General features: G+C 31.4%; 2 protein-coding genes across 2 annotated transcripts; both read left to right on the top strand.

The window, feature by feature from the left end:
- On the top strand, positions 1 to 1,519 carry LOC138867424 (uncharacterized). Its single transcript, XM_070143128.1, has 2 exons — positions 1 to 21; positions 337 to 1,519. Exon 2 carries the CDS (start codon positions 431 to 433, stop codon positions 1,490 to 1,492), a length of 1,062 nt encoding a protein of 353 aa, XP_069999229.1. The 5' UTR covers positions 1 to 21; positions 337 to 430; the 3' UTR covers positions 1,493 to 1,519.
- Positions 1,520 to 2,659: 1,140 nt separating this feature from the next.
- On the top strand, positions 2,660 to 5,755 carry LOC138867501 (uncharacterized). The gene has a single exon (XM_070143345.1). The coding sequence runs from the start codon at positions 2,660 to 2,662 to the stop codon at positions 5,753 to 5,755; it is 3,096 nt and encodes a 1,031-aa protein (XP_069999446.1).
- The last annotated feature ends 6,971 nt before the right edge of the window (positions 5,756 to 12,726 follow it).

Below are 12,726 nucleotides of genomic sequence, written 5' to 3'. Positions count from 1 at the left end.
GAGATGGGAGGTCTCATTGTTGTAAGTAAATAATATGTGCTGTTTCTCTTCTATTTATTATTTTTGTTATGATTATTCTAAATTTTGATTACTGTGATATGTTGATTGTGTAACTTTGGTTCTCATTTATAGATGAATGCATATTGTATTGTGGACATTATTCTAGTGGAGGAAATGTTTGTTTTGTTTCTTGAGCAAAAGGAATATGCAAATAGTCAAATGGAAATGCTTTGATTTGAAGTATCTGTTTATTACATTTGAACCATTGAGTTAACTGCTTTTTTTGGGATGAATTTACTGTTTTGAATTACTTTGATATCTTATTTGTATTTGCAGGTTGGATCATAAATAAAGTACTGTGCATGCAATACATGTCTCCATTGTCCCATCTCCTAGTAGAAATCACAAAACAATCCAGCAACAGACCAACATGGGCAGAACTCAAGAATGTGAAACTGGCTGGGATGACGAGAAAACCCTCAGAAAACAACGAGGCATCGCCAAAGGATGCTTTACCACAAAAGTAAGAGTGTTCCTTGACTGTAAAGAGAAAAATGAACCTTTAGAAGTGTTAGGTGCAGTTTTTAATGAAATTTGTGAAAATTTCAAAAGAGTAGAAATTATAAATGAACGTCTGCTTCAAGTAGTTGATGATGATAAACAAATTAGTGAACATCTGAATTATATATGTGAAATAGAAAAGATCAAGTGTGATATCCATTCAGCATTGGTGTTGTTAAAGATTGAAACACAGAAACTTGCTCCACAGTCTGATAGTTCATGTAGTATACTTGTTAAGAAAGTAGATCCTCCAGTTTTTTATGGCAATGTCCGAGAGTTCCCAACTTTCATGAAAGATTACACACGCTTGGTGATAGCCCGTCATGGGAGAGATCCATTTATACTGAGAAGATCTTTACAAGGAAAGGCTAAAGAAATTGTAGGGGGTTTAGATGAATTTGATCAGATGTGGGATAGGCTGAAAGAACGGTTTGGTTCCACTTCAAAGGTTGTGGATGCTGTTTTGGCTGAAATTAGTATTTTAATGCCAGTCCCTGAAGGTAATACTCGGAAGTTACGTGAGGTAATAAATGTTGTTGAGCGAGCATGGTTAGACTTAAAGAAAATAGACAGAGCAAATGAAATAGAGAATTCTACTGTAGTAACTAAAATTGAAAGATTACTTCCTAATAGTTTAAAAAGGGAATGGACTCATAAAGCTCAAGCCTTAAGTGACCAAGAGAGGTTTCAGAGTCTTGTAAAATTTTTGACTGGAGAACGTCAGGTTATAGAGTACATGGAAGATGAATCTAGGACGGCAGGGATGAGCACTAAGGCAGCCATTCATTATGTTACTAATGGTGAAGGTGAAGAAAATGTAGATAATCTGACTAGCAATCACCAAATTGGCTCAGAATCAGGAAGTTTGTCAGAAGCAAATGCTAGACTGTTTTGCCAATCTGTCACAGGCAATGGTAAATCTAGCAAATAGAAGTCAGTTTGGTAGTGAAACGAAGGGACCGAATATAAACAGCAAGATGAAGAACAAAAGGTGCTGGTTTCATGGAACTGATTCTCATGAAATTGGTAGATGTGCAACTTTTAGTAACTTAGACGATACTCTGAAACTAGACAATATGAAAAAAATGGGCATTTGTTTTGTTTGTCTGGAACCCTCCCATATCAGCAGAGACTGTGAAAGGAAAATTCTTTGTAATGTTCAAATAGGAAATAATAAGACGTGGAAAACTGCACCATCCTTCCGTGCATTCTGTGTTCAACAAGAACTTACATATTGTTCAAGCTTCGAGTAACCTTATGGATAGAGAAGGTGTTTTGTTAATGATAAGTAAAATTAGTAGTGGCTCATATAACTTGTCTACACTTTTTGATGCTGGTAGCAATTTAACTATGATCACCCATGCAGCAGCCAAGAAATTGGGCCTTAAGGGTTCAGAAATATCCCTAAGTCTTACCAAAATAGGGAATCAAAAGGAGAGAGTAGAGAGCAAAATATATAATGTTCCTTTGATTGATAATAATGGTAAACAATGGTTGGTGGAGGCTGTTGGCTTTAATGATATCACTTCAGAAATTAAGGATGTGGATATGACGGAAATTGCTCGTATTTTGGGGGTTAATCCTAATCAGATTCAAAGACCTAGTGGCAAAATTGATTTGCTTATTGGATTAGATTACTGCGTGCTCATACCAAAAGTGGTAAAACCAGTTGGAAATTTACAGCTTATGCATAATAATTTTGGTTACTGTATCAGAGGTTATCTAGGTCCTTTGCCCCATAACAGTGATCAGCTACATGCAAAGGTAAATCACATTGCTTGTTTACAGTCTGATGAATACTTGATCAAATCCAAGAAAAATATTGGTAGAATGATGGAATGCTTTTTCATGAGTGAAGAACTAGGTATAGCATGCTCTCCGAAGTGTGGAGGGTGTCGTTGTGGCAAGTGTTCTCTGAAAGGCCATATGACGCTGAAGGAAGAAAAGGAACTGAAACTGATTGAGGATGGATTGAATTATGATGAGCTTAACCAATGTTGGGTGGCTGACTATCCATGGATCAGAAATCCTAGTGAATTACCAAATAAATAAGCTTGGCTGTGAATACTCACAAAGGTATAATGAACAAATACAGGACATGGTTAAAAGAGGGGTAGCTCGTAAGATGTCGGACGAAGAGATAATCTTGTATAAAGGGCCAGTGTTTTACCTTCCTCATCATGAAGTTCTTAGATCCGATTCAAAGTCAACACCAATGAGAATTGTATTTGATTCTTCAGCGCCTTATATGGGATTTGCATTAAATGATTTTCTAGCTAAGGGACCCGATTGCCTTAATAATATTTTAGGCATACTTCTCAGATTCCGTCAAGGGCTTATTGGGCTTATAGGAGACATTAAGAAAATGTACAATTCAGTTAAGATAGGCCATTTCGATCAGAATTGCCATAGATTCTTGTGGAGAGAAATGAATACGGAAAGAAGTCCAAGTCGTTATGCTTTAACGACAGTTACTTTTGGTGATAAACCTGGAGGAGCGATTGCAATGGTTGCTTTACGTAAGACAGCAGAAATGTGTAAGAATTACCCAGAAGCTACCAAACTGATTGAAAGGGACTCTTATGTAGATGACTTATTGGCTAGTGTGGATAGCCATGAGGCAGCCAAGACCATAATGAATGACATTGGTCGTGTATTAAGCAAAGGAGGTTTTCAGATAAAACAGTGGGTGATGTCGGGTGGTAATAATTGTGTAAACTCCTGTTCAAGCATTATAGAAACTAATACTGAAAAGGTCCTGGGGTTGAATTGGGATCCTGAATCTGATTTATTTTTCTTTGTAGTACGTATAAATTTTTCTAAGAGAATCAGAAAATTGCGTACTGCACCTGATCTTACAAAAGATAAGCTTGAAAATGAATTACCAGAGAAATTGACACGAAGGATGATACTTAGTCAGGTATCAAGTATTTACGATCCATTGGGGTTAATTGCTCCTTTCACGCTGAAGGCTAAGCTCTTGATGAGGGAGCTTGTATTAGACCTTGGTAACTGTGACAAGAAACTTGGTTGGGATTATGCTGTTAGCTCTCATATGAATAATGAATGGAGGATGCTCTTTCGAGAGATGTTTGAATTAGAGCCGCTGAGGTTTGTTCGTTGTCTCAAGCCTCACAGTTCAAAGGGTAACCCACATTTGATCATATTTGCTGATGGAAGTTCAAAGGCTTATGGAGCTGTGGCCTATATGAGATGGGGATTATCAGACGGCTCCTTTATCAGTCATTTAATTGCATCTAAATGTAAGCTAGCTCCCATTCGTCAGATGACGATCCCCAGGATTGAATTATGCAGTGCTGTGCTTGCGTGTCGTCTCAGAGCTTTCATTGTACAGGAAATGGACTTCAACTTTGATTCTGTCACTCACCTCATTGACTCAGAAATAGTAAGATCTCAGATTCAAAAGGAATCTTTCAGATTTAACACATTTGTAGCTAATCGTGTTTCTGAAATTCAAGAAAAAACTGATCCAAGTGAGTGGTACTGGATACCTTCAGAATTAAATATAGCTGATTTACTTACACGCGGATGTAGACCAGAGCTTCTAAATCAGAGTTCTTTGTGGCAGTCTGGCCCTGAATTTCTTGCATTACCCAGAACAGATTGGCCAATCAAACAGAAGTATTTAATTGATTTACCTGATGTTCTTTATTTAAAGAGAGGAAGGATTTCCCTTGCAGCAGCAAATAATGATTTAGTTGTTGATATAAAGAGATACAGTAAATATGATAAATTCATAAATGTTACAGCCAGAGTTCTAAAGGTATTCCTTGGAAGATCCCTGTTATATATAGGCAAAGAACCTGATGTTGGAGATCTACACAGGGCTGAAATTTATTGGGTAAGAAAGGTGCAAGAAAGAATTGATAAAAATTGGAAGATAAGGTATCAAAGACTAGGCCCTAAGCTGAATAGTGAAGGGATAATTACAGTGGGTGCAAAAGTAAGTAATTGGTTGAAAACAAATTGGAACAGAGATGATTATATGTTATTGATGCCGGATCATCCTTTCACTAAATTGATTATTAAACACTTACATAAACGTGATCATTCTGGAATAGAATCCACTTTAGTCAAGCTTCAAACAAAATTCTGGGTACCGGGTGCTAGACGAATAATAAAGCATATTAAGGCTAAATGTTTGATGTGTAGGAGAATCAACAAAATTTGTGAAAGCCAGTGTATGGGCCAGCTTCCAAATGAGAGACTAAACCCAGCACCTCCATTTTACTTTACTTCCCTTGATTTGTTTGGTCCTTATTTGGTCAAAGATACAGTGAAGAAGAGGACAACACTAAAGGTTTATGGAATAATATTTGCATGCATGACTAGTAGGGCTGTCCATATTGATATTGCAGAAGGATATAGTACAGATAACTTTTTGAATGTCTTTAGAAGATTCATTAGTATCAGAGGATTTCCCAAAATGGTATATTCTGATCGAGGCTCCCAGTTGGTTAAGGCAAATAAAGAATTAACTCAGGCTGTAGGAAATCTGAATTTTGACAAGATTATGAAATTTGGTAGGAAAGAAGGCATGACTTGGAAATTTACTAAAGGCGCAGATGCTCCTTGGCAAAATGGGCGTACTGAATCATTGATACGATTGGTGAAGAGAGGAATCGGTATTTCAATTGGAAATAAGGTTTTATCATATGCTGACCTGCAGACTGTTATGTTTGAAATAGCTAACTTGATTAACCAGAGACCTATTGGTATTAAACCAGGCTCTGATTTAGATTTGGGATCTTATTTATGTCCCAATGATTTATTGCTCGGTCGTGCTAGTTCTATTGTACCCAGTGGTGTATTTGAGGATAATTGTAGTTTAAGAAAGAGTTTCAGATTTGTCAATGAAATAATTAATACTTTTTGGAAAAAATGGATAAGGGATTTCTTTCCTACTCTCTTAGTCAGAACTAAATGGCATGTGGAAAAACGGAATGTCAAGCCTGGAGATATAGTGCTTGTTAAGGACAAAAATGCATTAAAGGGAAACTGGAAGCTAGCACAAGTGATATTTACATCCCCAGGTTTTGATGGTAAAGTAAGGAATGTTACTTTAAGATATAAACTTTCTATACCAGGTACCAAGTATAATGGACAAAGAGATATTTTGATAGACAGATCTGTACATAACATTGTTGTAATTCTTCCAATTGAAGAACAGTGAGTCCCTGGTGGTGGGAGTGTATCGTGAATTTTATTCAAGACATTTCTATGTTGTATGTTAACATTATTCTGCATACTGTATATTATCATTCTGTATTGATTTCCTCTCTATTTAGATGTCATATTATGAATCCATAATGTTATATATATATATATATATATATATATATATATATATATATATATATATATATATATATATATATATATATATGTGTGTGTGTGTGTGTGTGTGTGTGTGATTAAATTTGATTATTTTATTTTATGCTTTACTCTTTGTAGGATGTGTTTTGGTAATTTTTATACGCTGCGCTTGTCATGTGGCATTTTTTTTTTTTTTTTTTTTTTTTTTTTTTTTTTTACACATTTTCGGAGAAGACGCTTGCCCGCGCCACATGACTGAGGAGTAACAAGGAATGGATTTGTGTTGGTCTGATTTCCTTTTGAAGCTATTGACACTACCTGATATTGACCATAACAGCATCTTTCTGTTATTGTGCTGATTTCTATTAACTGAACATGTTTGCCCTGCGTGTCAAGATATGGTTTGGTGAATTCTAGCCGAAGAGATGGGAGGTCTCATTGTTGTAAGTAAATAATATGTGCTGTTTCTCTTCTATTTATTATTTTTGTTATGATTATTCTAAATTTTGATTACTGTGATATGTTGATTGTGTAACTTTGGTTCTCATTTATAGATGAATGCATATTGTATTGTGGACATTATTCTAGTGGAGGAAATGTTTGTTTTGTTTCTTGAGCAAAAGGAATATGCAAATAGTCAAATGGAAATGCTTTGATTTGAAGTATCTGTTCATTACATTTGAACCATTGAGTTAACTGCTTTTTTGGGGGATGAATTTACTGTTTTGAATTACTTTGATATTTTATTTGTATTTGCAGGTTGGATCATAAATAAAGTACTGTGCATGGAATACATGTCTCCATTGTCCCATCTCCTAGTAGAAATCACAAAACAATGATGAAATACTAATGACAATAATAATAATTATAATGACAATGATAATGATGTTATTATCATTTCTATTGCCATTATTATAAATTATTGGAATAGAGTTAATTATTGCTATTATTGCAGTAAAAATCAAGATTATCATTATAATATAATTATGACTATCATAATTATCATTATTATTGTCATTATTATTGTCATTTTCATCATAACTATCATTATTGTCTATAATAAAGGAATCATCATGGAAATCATCATAATTACCTGAATTAATGTTAAAATCCTCATAATTACCATTAAAAAGCGAAAAGGGTTTTTTTCGACGTTTCTCTCAAAAGGCTGTAATACGCTAGATTTTGCCGTTTTTTCGACTATTGGGAATTTATTACTTCTGGCCTTTATTTCATTATAAATGGACTGAATGATAATTATTATCATCATTATTATCATTACTGTCATCATTTTTATGCTTATTATCATCATAGTCATTTTCATCATGATTATCATTATTATTATCATTATTGTAGTTATAATAATTATTAGTTATAATAATTATTAGGCTAATTGTTAATGATAATAGCAATAATGATGATCTTAGAAATAATAATGACAATAATAATTATAATGACAATGATAATGATGTTATTTCTATTGCCATTATTAGTATGGAAATTATTGGAATAGAGTTAATTATTGCAGTAATTATCAAGATTATCATTATCATTATTATCATTATTATTGTCATTATTATTGTCATTATCTTAATAATTATCATTATTGTCAATAATAAAATAATCATCATGGAAATCCTCATAATTACCTGAATTAATGTTAAAATCCTAATAATTACCATTAAAAAGCGAAAAGTTTTTTTTTCGACGTTTCTCTCAAAAGGCTGTAATACGCTAGATTTTGCCGTTTTTTCGACTTTTGGGATTTTATTAATTCTGGCTTTTATTTTATTATAAATGGACTGAGTGATAATTATTATCATCATTACTATCATTACTCTCATCATTTTTATGATTATCATTATTACTATCATCATTATATCAGTTATAATAATTATTATGCTAATTATTATTGCTTATTATTATCATGATAATTATTTATGTAATGATAATAGCAATAATGATGATCTTAGAAATAATAATAACAATAATAATAAGTATAATGACAATGATAATGATGTTATTATTATTTCTATTGCCATTATTAGTATGGACATTATTAGAATACAGTTAATTATTGTTATTATTGCAGTAATTATCAAGATTATCATTATAATTATGACTTTATCATTATTATCATCATTATTGTCATTATCATTGTCATTATCATCATAATTATCATCATTATTGTCAATAATAAAGGAATCATCATGGAAATCATCATAATTACCTGAATTAATGTTAAAATCCTCATAAATACCATTAAAAAGTGAAAAGGTTTTTTTTCGACGTGTCTCTCAATTATACGCTAGATTTTGCCGCTTTTTACTTATTTCTGGGATTTTATTACTTCTGGCCTTTATTTCATTATAAATGGACTGAATGATAATTATTATTATCATTATTATCTTTACTGTCGTCATTTTTATGATCATTATCATTATAGTCATTATCATCTTGATTATCATTATTATTATCATCATTATTTCAGTTATAACAATTATTATGCTAATTATCATTGCTATTTTTATCATTATAACTATTTATGTAATGATATTAGCAATAATGATGATCTTAGAAATAATAATGGCAATAATAATAATTATAATGACAATGATAATAATGTTATAATTATTTCTATTGCCATTATTAGCATGGAAATTGTTGGAATAGAATTAATTATTGCTATTATTACAGTAATTATCAAGATCATCATTATAATTATGACTTTATCGTTATTATCATTATTGTTGTCATTATCATTGTCATTATCATCATAATTATCATCATTATTGTCAATAATAAAGGAATCATCATGGAAATCATCATGATTATCTGAATTAATATTAAAATCCTCTAAATTATCATTAAAAAGCGAAAAGGGTTTTTTTTCGACGTTTCGAAAGGCTGTAATACGCTAGATTTGTCCGTTTTTTCGACTTTTGGGATTTTACTACTTCTGGCCTTTATTTTATTATAAATGGACTGAATGATAATTGTTTTCAATATTATTGACAATAATGATGATAATTATGATGATAATGAAAATAATAATGATAATAATGATAAAGTCATAATTATAATGATAATCTTGATAATTACTGCAATAATAGCAATAATTAACTCTATTCCAATAGTTTCCATACTAATAATGGCAATAGAAATAATAATATCATTATCATAATAATTATTATTGTAATTATTAATTCTAAGATCATCATTATTGCTATTATTATTATATAAATAGTTATAATGATAAAAATAGCAATAATAATTAACATAATAATTATTATAACTGCAATAATGATGATAATAATAATGATAATAATCATAAAAATGACAGTAATGATAATAATGATGATAATAATTATCATTCAGTCCATTTATAATGAAATAAAGCCAGAAGTAATAACATCCCAATAGTCGAAAAAAGGCAAAATCTAGCATATTACAGCCTTCTGAGAGAAACGTCGAAAAAAGCCCTTTTCGCTTTTTAATAGTAATTATGAGGATTTTAACATTAATTCAGGCAATTATGATGATTTCCATGATGATTCTTTTATTATTGACAATAATGATGATAATTATGGTGGTAATGACAATGATAATGGCAATAATAATGATAATATTGATAAAGTCATAATTATAATGATGATCTTGATAATTACTGCGATAATAGCAATAATTTCTATACTGATAATGGCAATAGAAATAATAATATCATTATCATTGTCATTATAATGATTATTATTGTCATTATTATTTCTAAGATCATTATTGCTATTATCATTATATAAATAGTTATAATGATAAAAATAGCAATAATAATTAGCATAATAATTATTATAACTGCAATAATGATGATAATAATAATGATAATCATGATGATAATGACTATAATAATAATAATCATAAAAATGATGACAGTAATGATAATAATGATAATAATTATCATTCAGTCCATTTATAATGAAATAAAGACCAGAAGTTATAAAATCCCAAGCGTCGAAAAAAATGGCAAAATCTAGCATATTACAGCCTTTTGAGGGAAACGTGGAAAAAAAACTTTTCGCTTTTTAATGGTAATTATGAGGATTTTAACGTTAATTCAGGCAATTATGAGGATTTCCCTGATGATTCTTTTATTATTGACAATAATGATGATAATTATGATGATAATGACAATGATAACGACAATAATAATGATAATAATGATAAAGTCATAATTATAATTATAATCTTGAGAAGTAGTGCAATAATAGCAATAATTAATTCTATTCCAACAATTTCCATACTAATAATGGCAATAGAAATAATTATAACATTATTATCATTGTCATTATAATTATTATTATTGTCATTATTATTTCTAAGATCATCATTATTGCTATTATCATTATATAAATAGTTATAATGATAAAAATAGCAATAATCATTTCCATAATAATTATTATAACTGCAATAATGATGATAATAATGATAATCATGATGATGATGACTATAATGATAATAATCATAAAAATGATGACAGTAATGATAATAATGATGACAACAATTATCATTCAGTCCATTTATAATGAAATAAAGGCCAGAAGTAATAAAATCCCAAACATCGAAAAAACGGGAAAATCTAGCGTATTACAGCCTTTTCAGAGAAACGTCGCTTTTTAATGGTAATTATGAGGATTTAAACATTAATTCAGGTAATTATGATGATTTCCATGATGAATCCTTTATTATTGACAATAATAATGATAATTATGATGATAATGACAATGATAATGAGAATAATAATGATGATAATGATAAAGTCATAATTATAATAATCTTTATAATTCCTGGAATAATAGCAATAATTAACTCTATTCCAATAATTTCCATACTAATAATGGCAATAGGAATAACATCATTATCATTGCAATTATAATTATTATTATTATTATTATTTCTAAGATCATCATTATAGCTATTATCATTATGTAAATAGTTATAATGATAAAAATAGCAATAATAATTAGCATAATGATTATTATAACTGCAATAATAATGATTATAATAATGATAATCATGATCATAATGACTATAATGATAATAATCATAAAAATGATGACAGTTATGATAATAATGATGAAAATAATTATTATTTTGTCCATTTATAATGAAATAAAGGCCAGAAGTAATAAATTCCCAAAAGTCGAAAAAACGGTAAAATCTAGCGTATTTCAACCTTTTCGAGAGAAACGACGAGAAAAAAACCTTTTCGCTTTTTAATGGTAATTATGAGGATTTTAACATTAATTCAGGTAATTATGATGATTTCCATGATGAATCGTTTATTATTGACAATAATGATGATAATTATGATAATGACAATGATAATGAAAATAATATTGATAATAATGATAGTCATAATTATAATGATAATCTTGATAATTACTGCAATAATAGCAATAATCAACTCTATTCCAATAATTTCCATACTAAGAATGGCAAAAGAAATAATATCATTATTATTGTCATTATAATTATTATTATTGTCATTATTATTTCTAAGATCATTATTGCTATTGTCCTTATATATAGTTATAATGATAAAAATAGCAATAATAATTATCATAACTGCAATAATGATGATAATAATGATAATCATGATGATAATGACTATAATGATAATAATCATAAAAATGATGACAGTAATGATAATAATGATGATAATGATTATCATTCATTCCATTTATGATGAAATAAAGGCCAGAAGTAATAAAATCCCAAAAGTCGGAAAAACGGCAAAATCTAGCGTCGAAAAAAAAAACCTTTACGCTTTTTAATGGTTATTATGAGGATTTTAACATTAATTCAGTTAATTATGATGACTTCCATGATGATTCTTTTATTATTGACAATAATGATGATAATTATGATGATAATGACAATGATAATTACATCATCATCATCATCTGGAGCTTACGCCGACGGGGGCGCATAGCCGCGTCCACCTTTTGCTTCCACCTTTTGGGATCTCTCATGGCAAGTCGCCAAGCAAGGGCCCGACCCATCTCGGGCTCTTCCCGACAGGTTTGATCGATCTGCCTAAGCCACGACCTCCTAGGTCGTCCCACAGGCCTCCTCCACCCAGGGTTGTCTCTTACAGAGACAACCTGATAGGCAGGATCAGCCTGTGGAAAGGGAGCCAGGTAGCCATATAGCCTGAGTTGGCGATCCCGGATTGTGCAGATAACAGGTCCTGTGCCAGTCTCACAGTGCAGCCGTTGGTTAGACACATGGTCCCGCCAACAGTACCCCATGATCCGGCGCAAGGACCTATTACAAAAGGCGTCAAGACGGGACTACAGTGCACTGGATAATGTCCAGGTTTCACTACCGTAGAGCAAAACTGGCATTACCAGGGCCCTGAAAACCCGTAGCTTGGTCCTTCTGCACAGGTACCGGCATCTCCAAATACTCTTGTTTAGAGAGTTCATGACCCCCGCTGCCAGGCCAATCCATCTACTGACTTCCTGGTCTGACAACCCAGAGTTATGAACTGCACTACCAAGGTATGTAAAGCTCTCTGTGACCTCAATGTCCTCGCCGCAAGCACGTACCGACTGAACAGGTTCTAGTAAGTCCCCAAAGTCCTGGATCTTGGTCTTGGTCCAGGAGACCTCTAGACCCAAGGGCTTCACTTCATTACTAAATGCATCGAGGGCCACCACTAAGGTTTCCAAAGACTCAGATAGAATTGCAAAATCATCGGCAAAATCAAGGTCTGTAACTTTAATATTACCCAGTGTTGCTCCACAAAGACTTTGAACAGTAGCTCTGCCT

This window comes from Penaeus vannamei, chromosome 30, assembly GCF_042767895.1.
Source record: "Penaeus vannamei isolate JL-2024 chromosome 30, ASM4276789v1, whole genome shotgun sequence".
NCBI lineage: Eukaryota > Metazoa > Arthropoda > Malacostraca > Decapoda > Penaeidae > Penaeus > Penaeus vannamei.
Note: the sequence above shows the minus strand (reverse complement) of the source record. Positions and strands in the feature narration are given on the sequence as shown.

Excerpts from the sequence above, each read along its gene's own strand:
- LOC138867424 (XM_070143128.1), top strand. The coding sequence starts at position 431 with ATGGGCAGAACTCAAGAATGTGAAACTGGCTGGGATGACGAGAAAACC.
- LOC138867501 (XM_070143345.1), top strand. The coding sequence starts at position 2,660 with ATGGTTAAAAGAGGGGTAGCTCGTAAGATGTCGGACGAAGAGATAATC.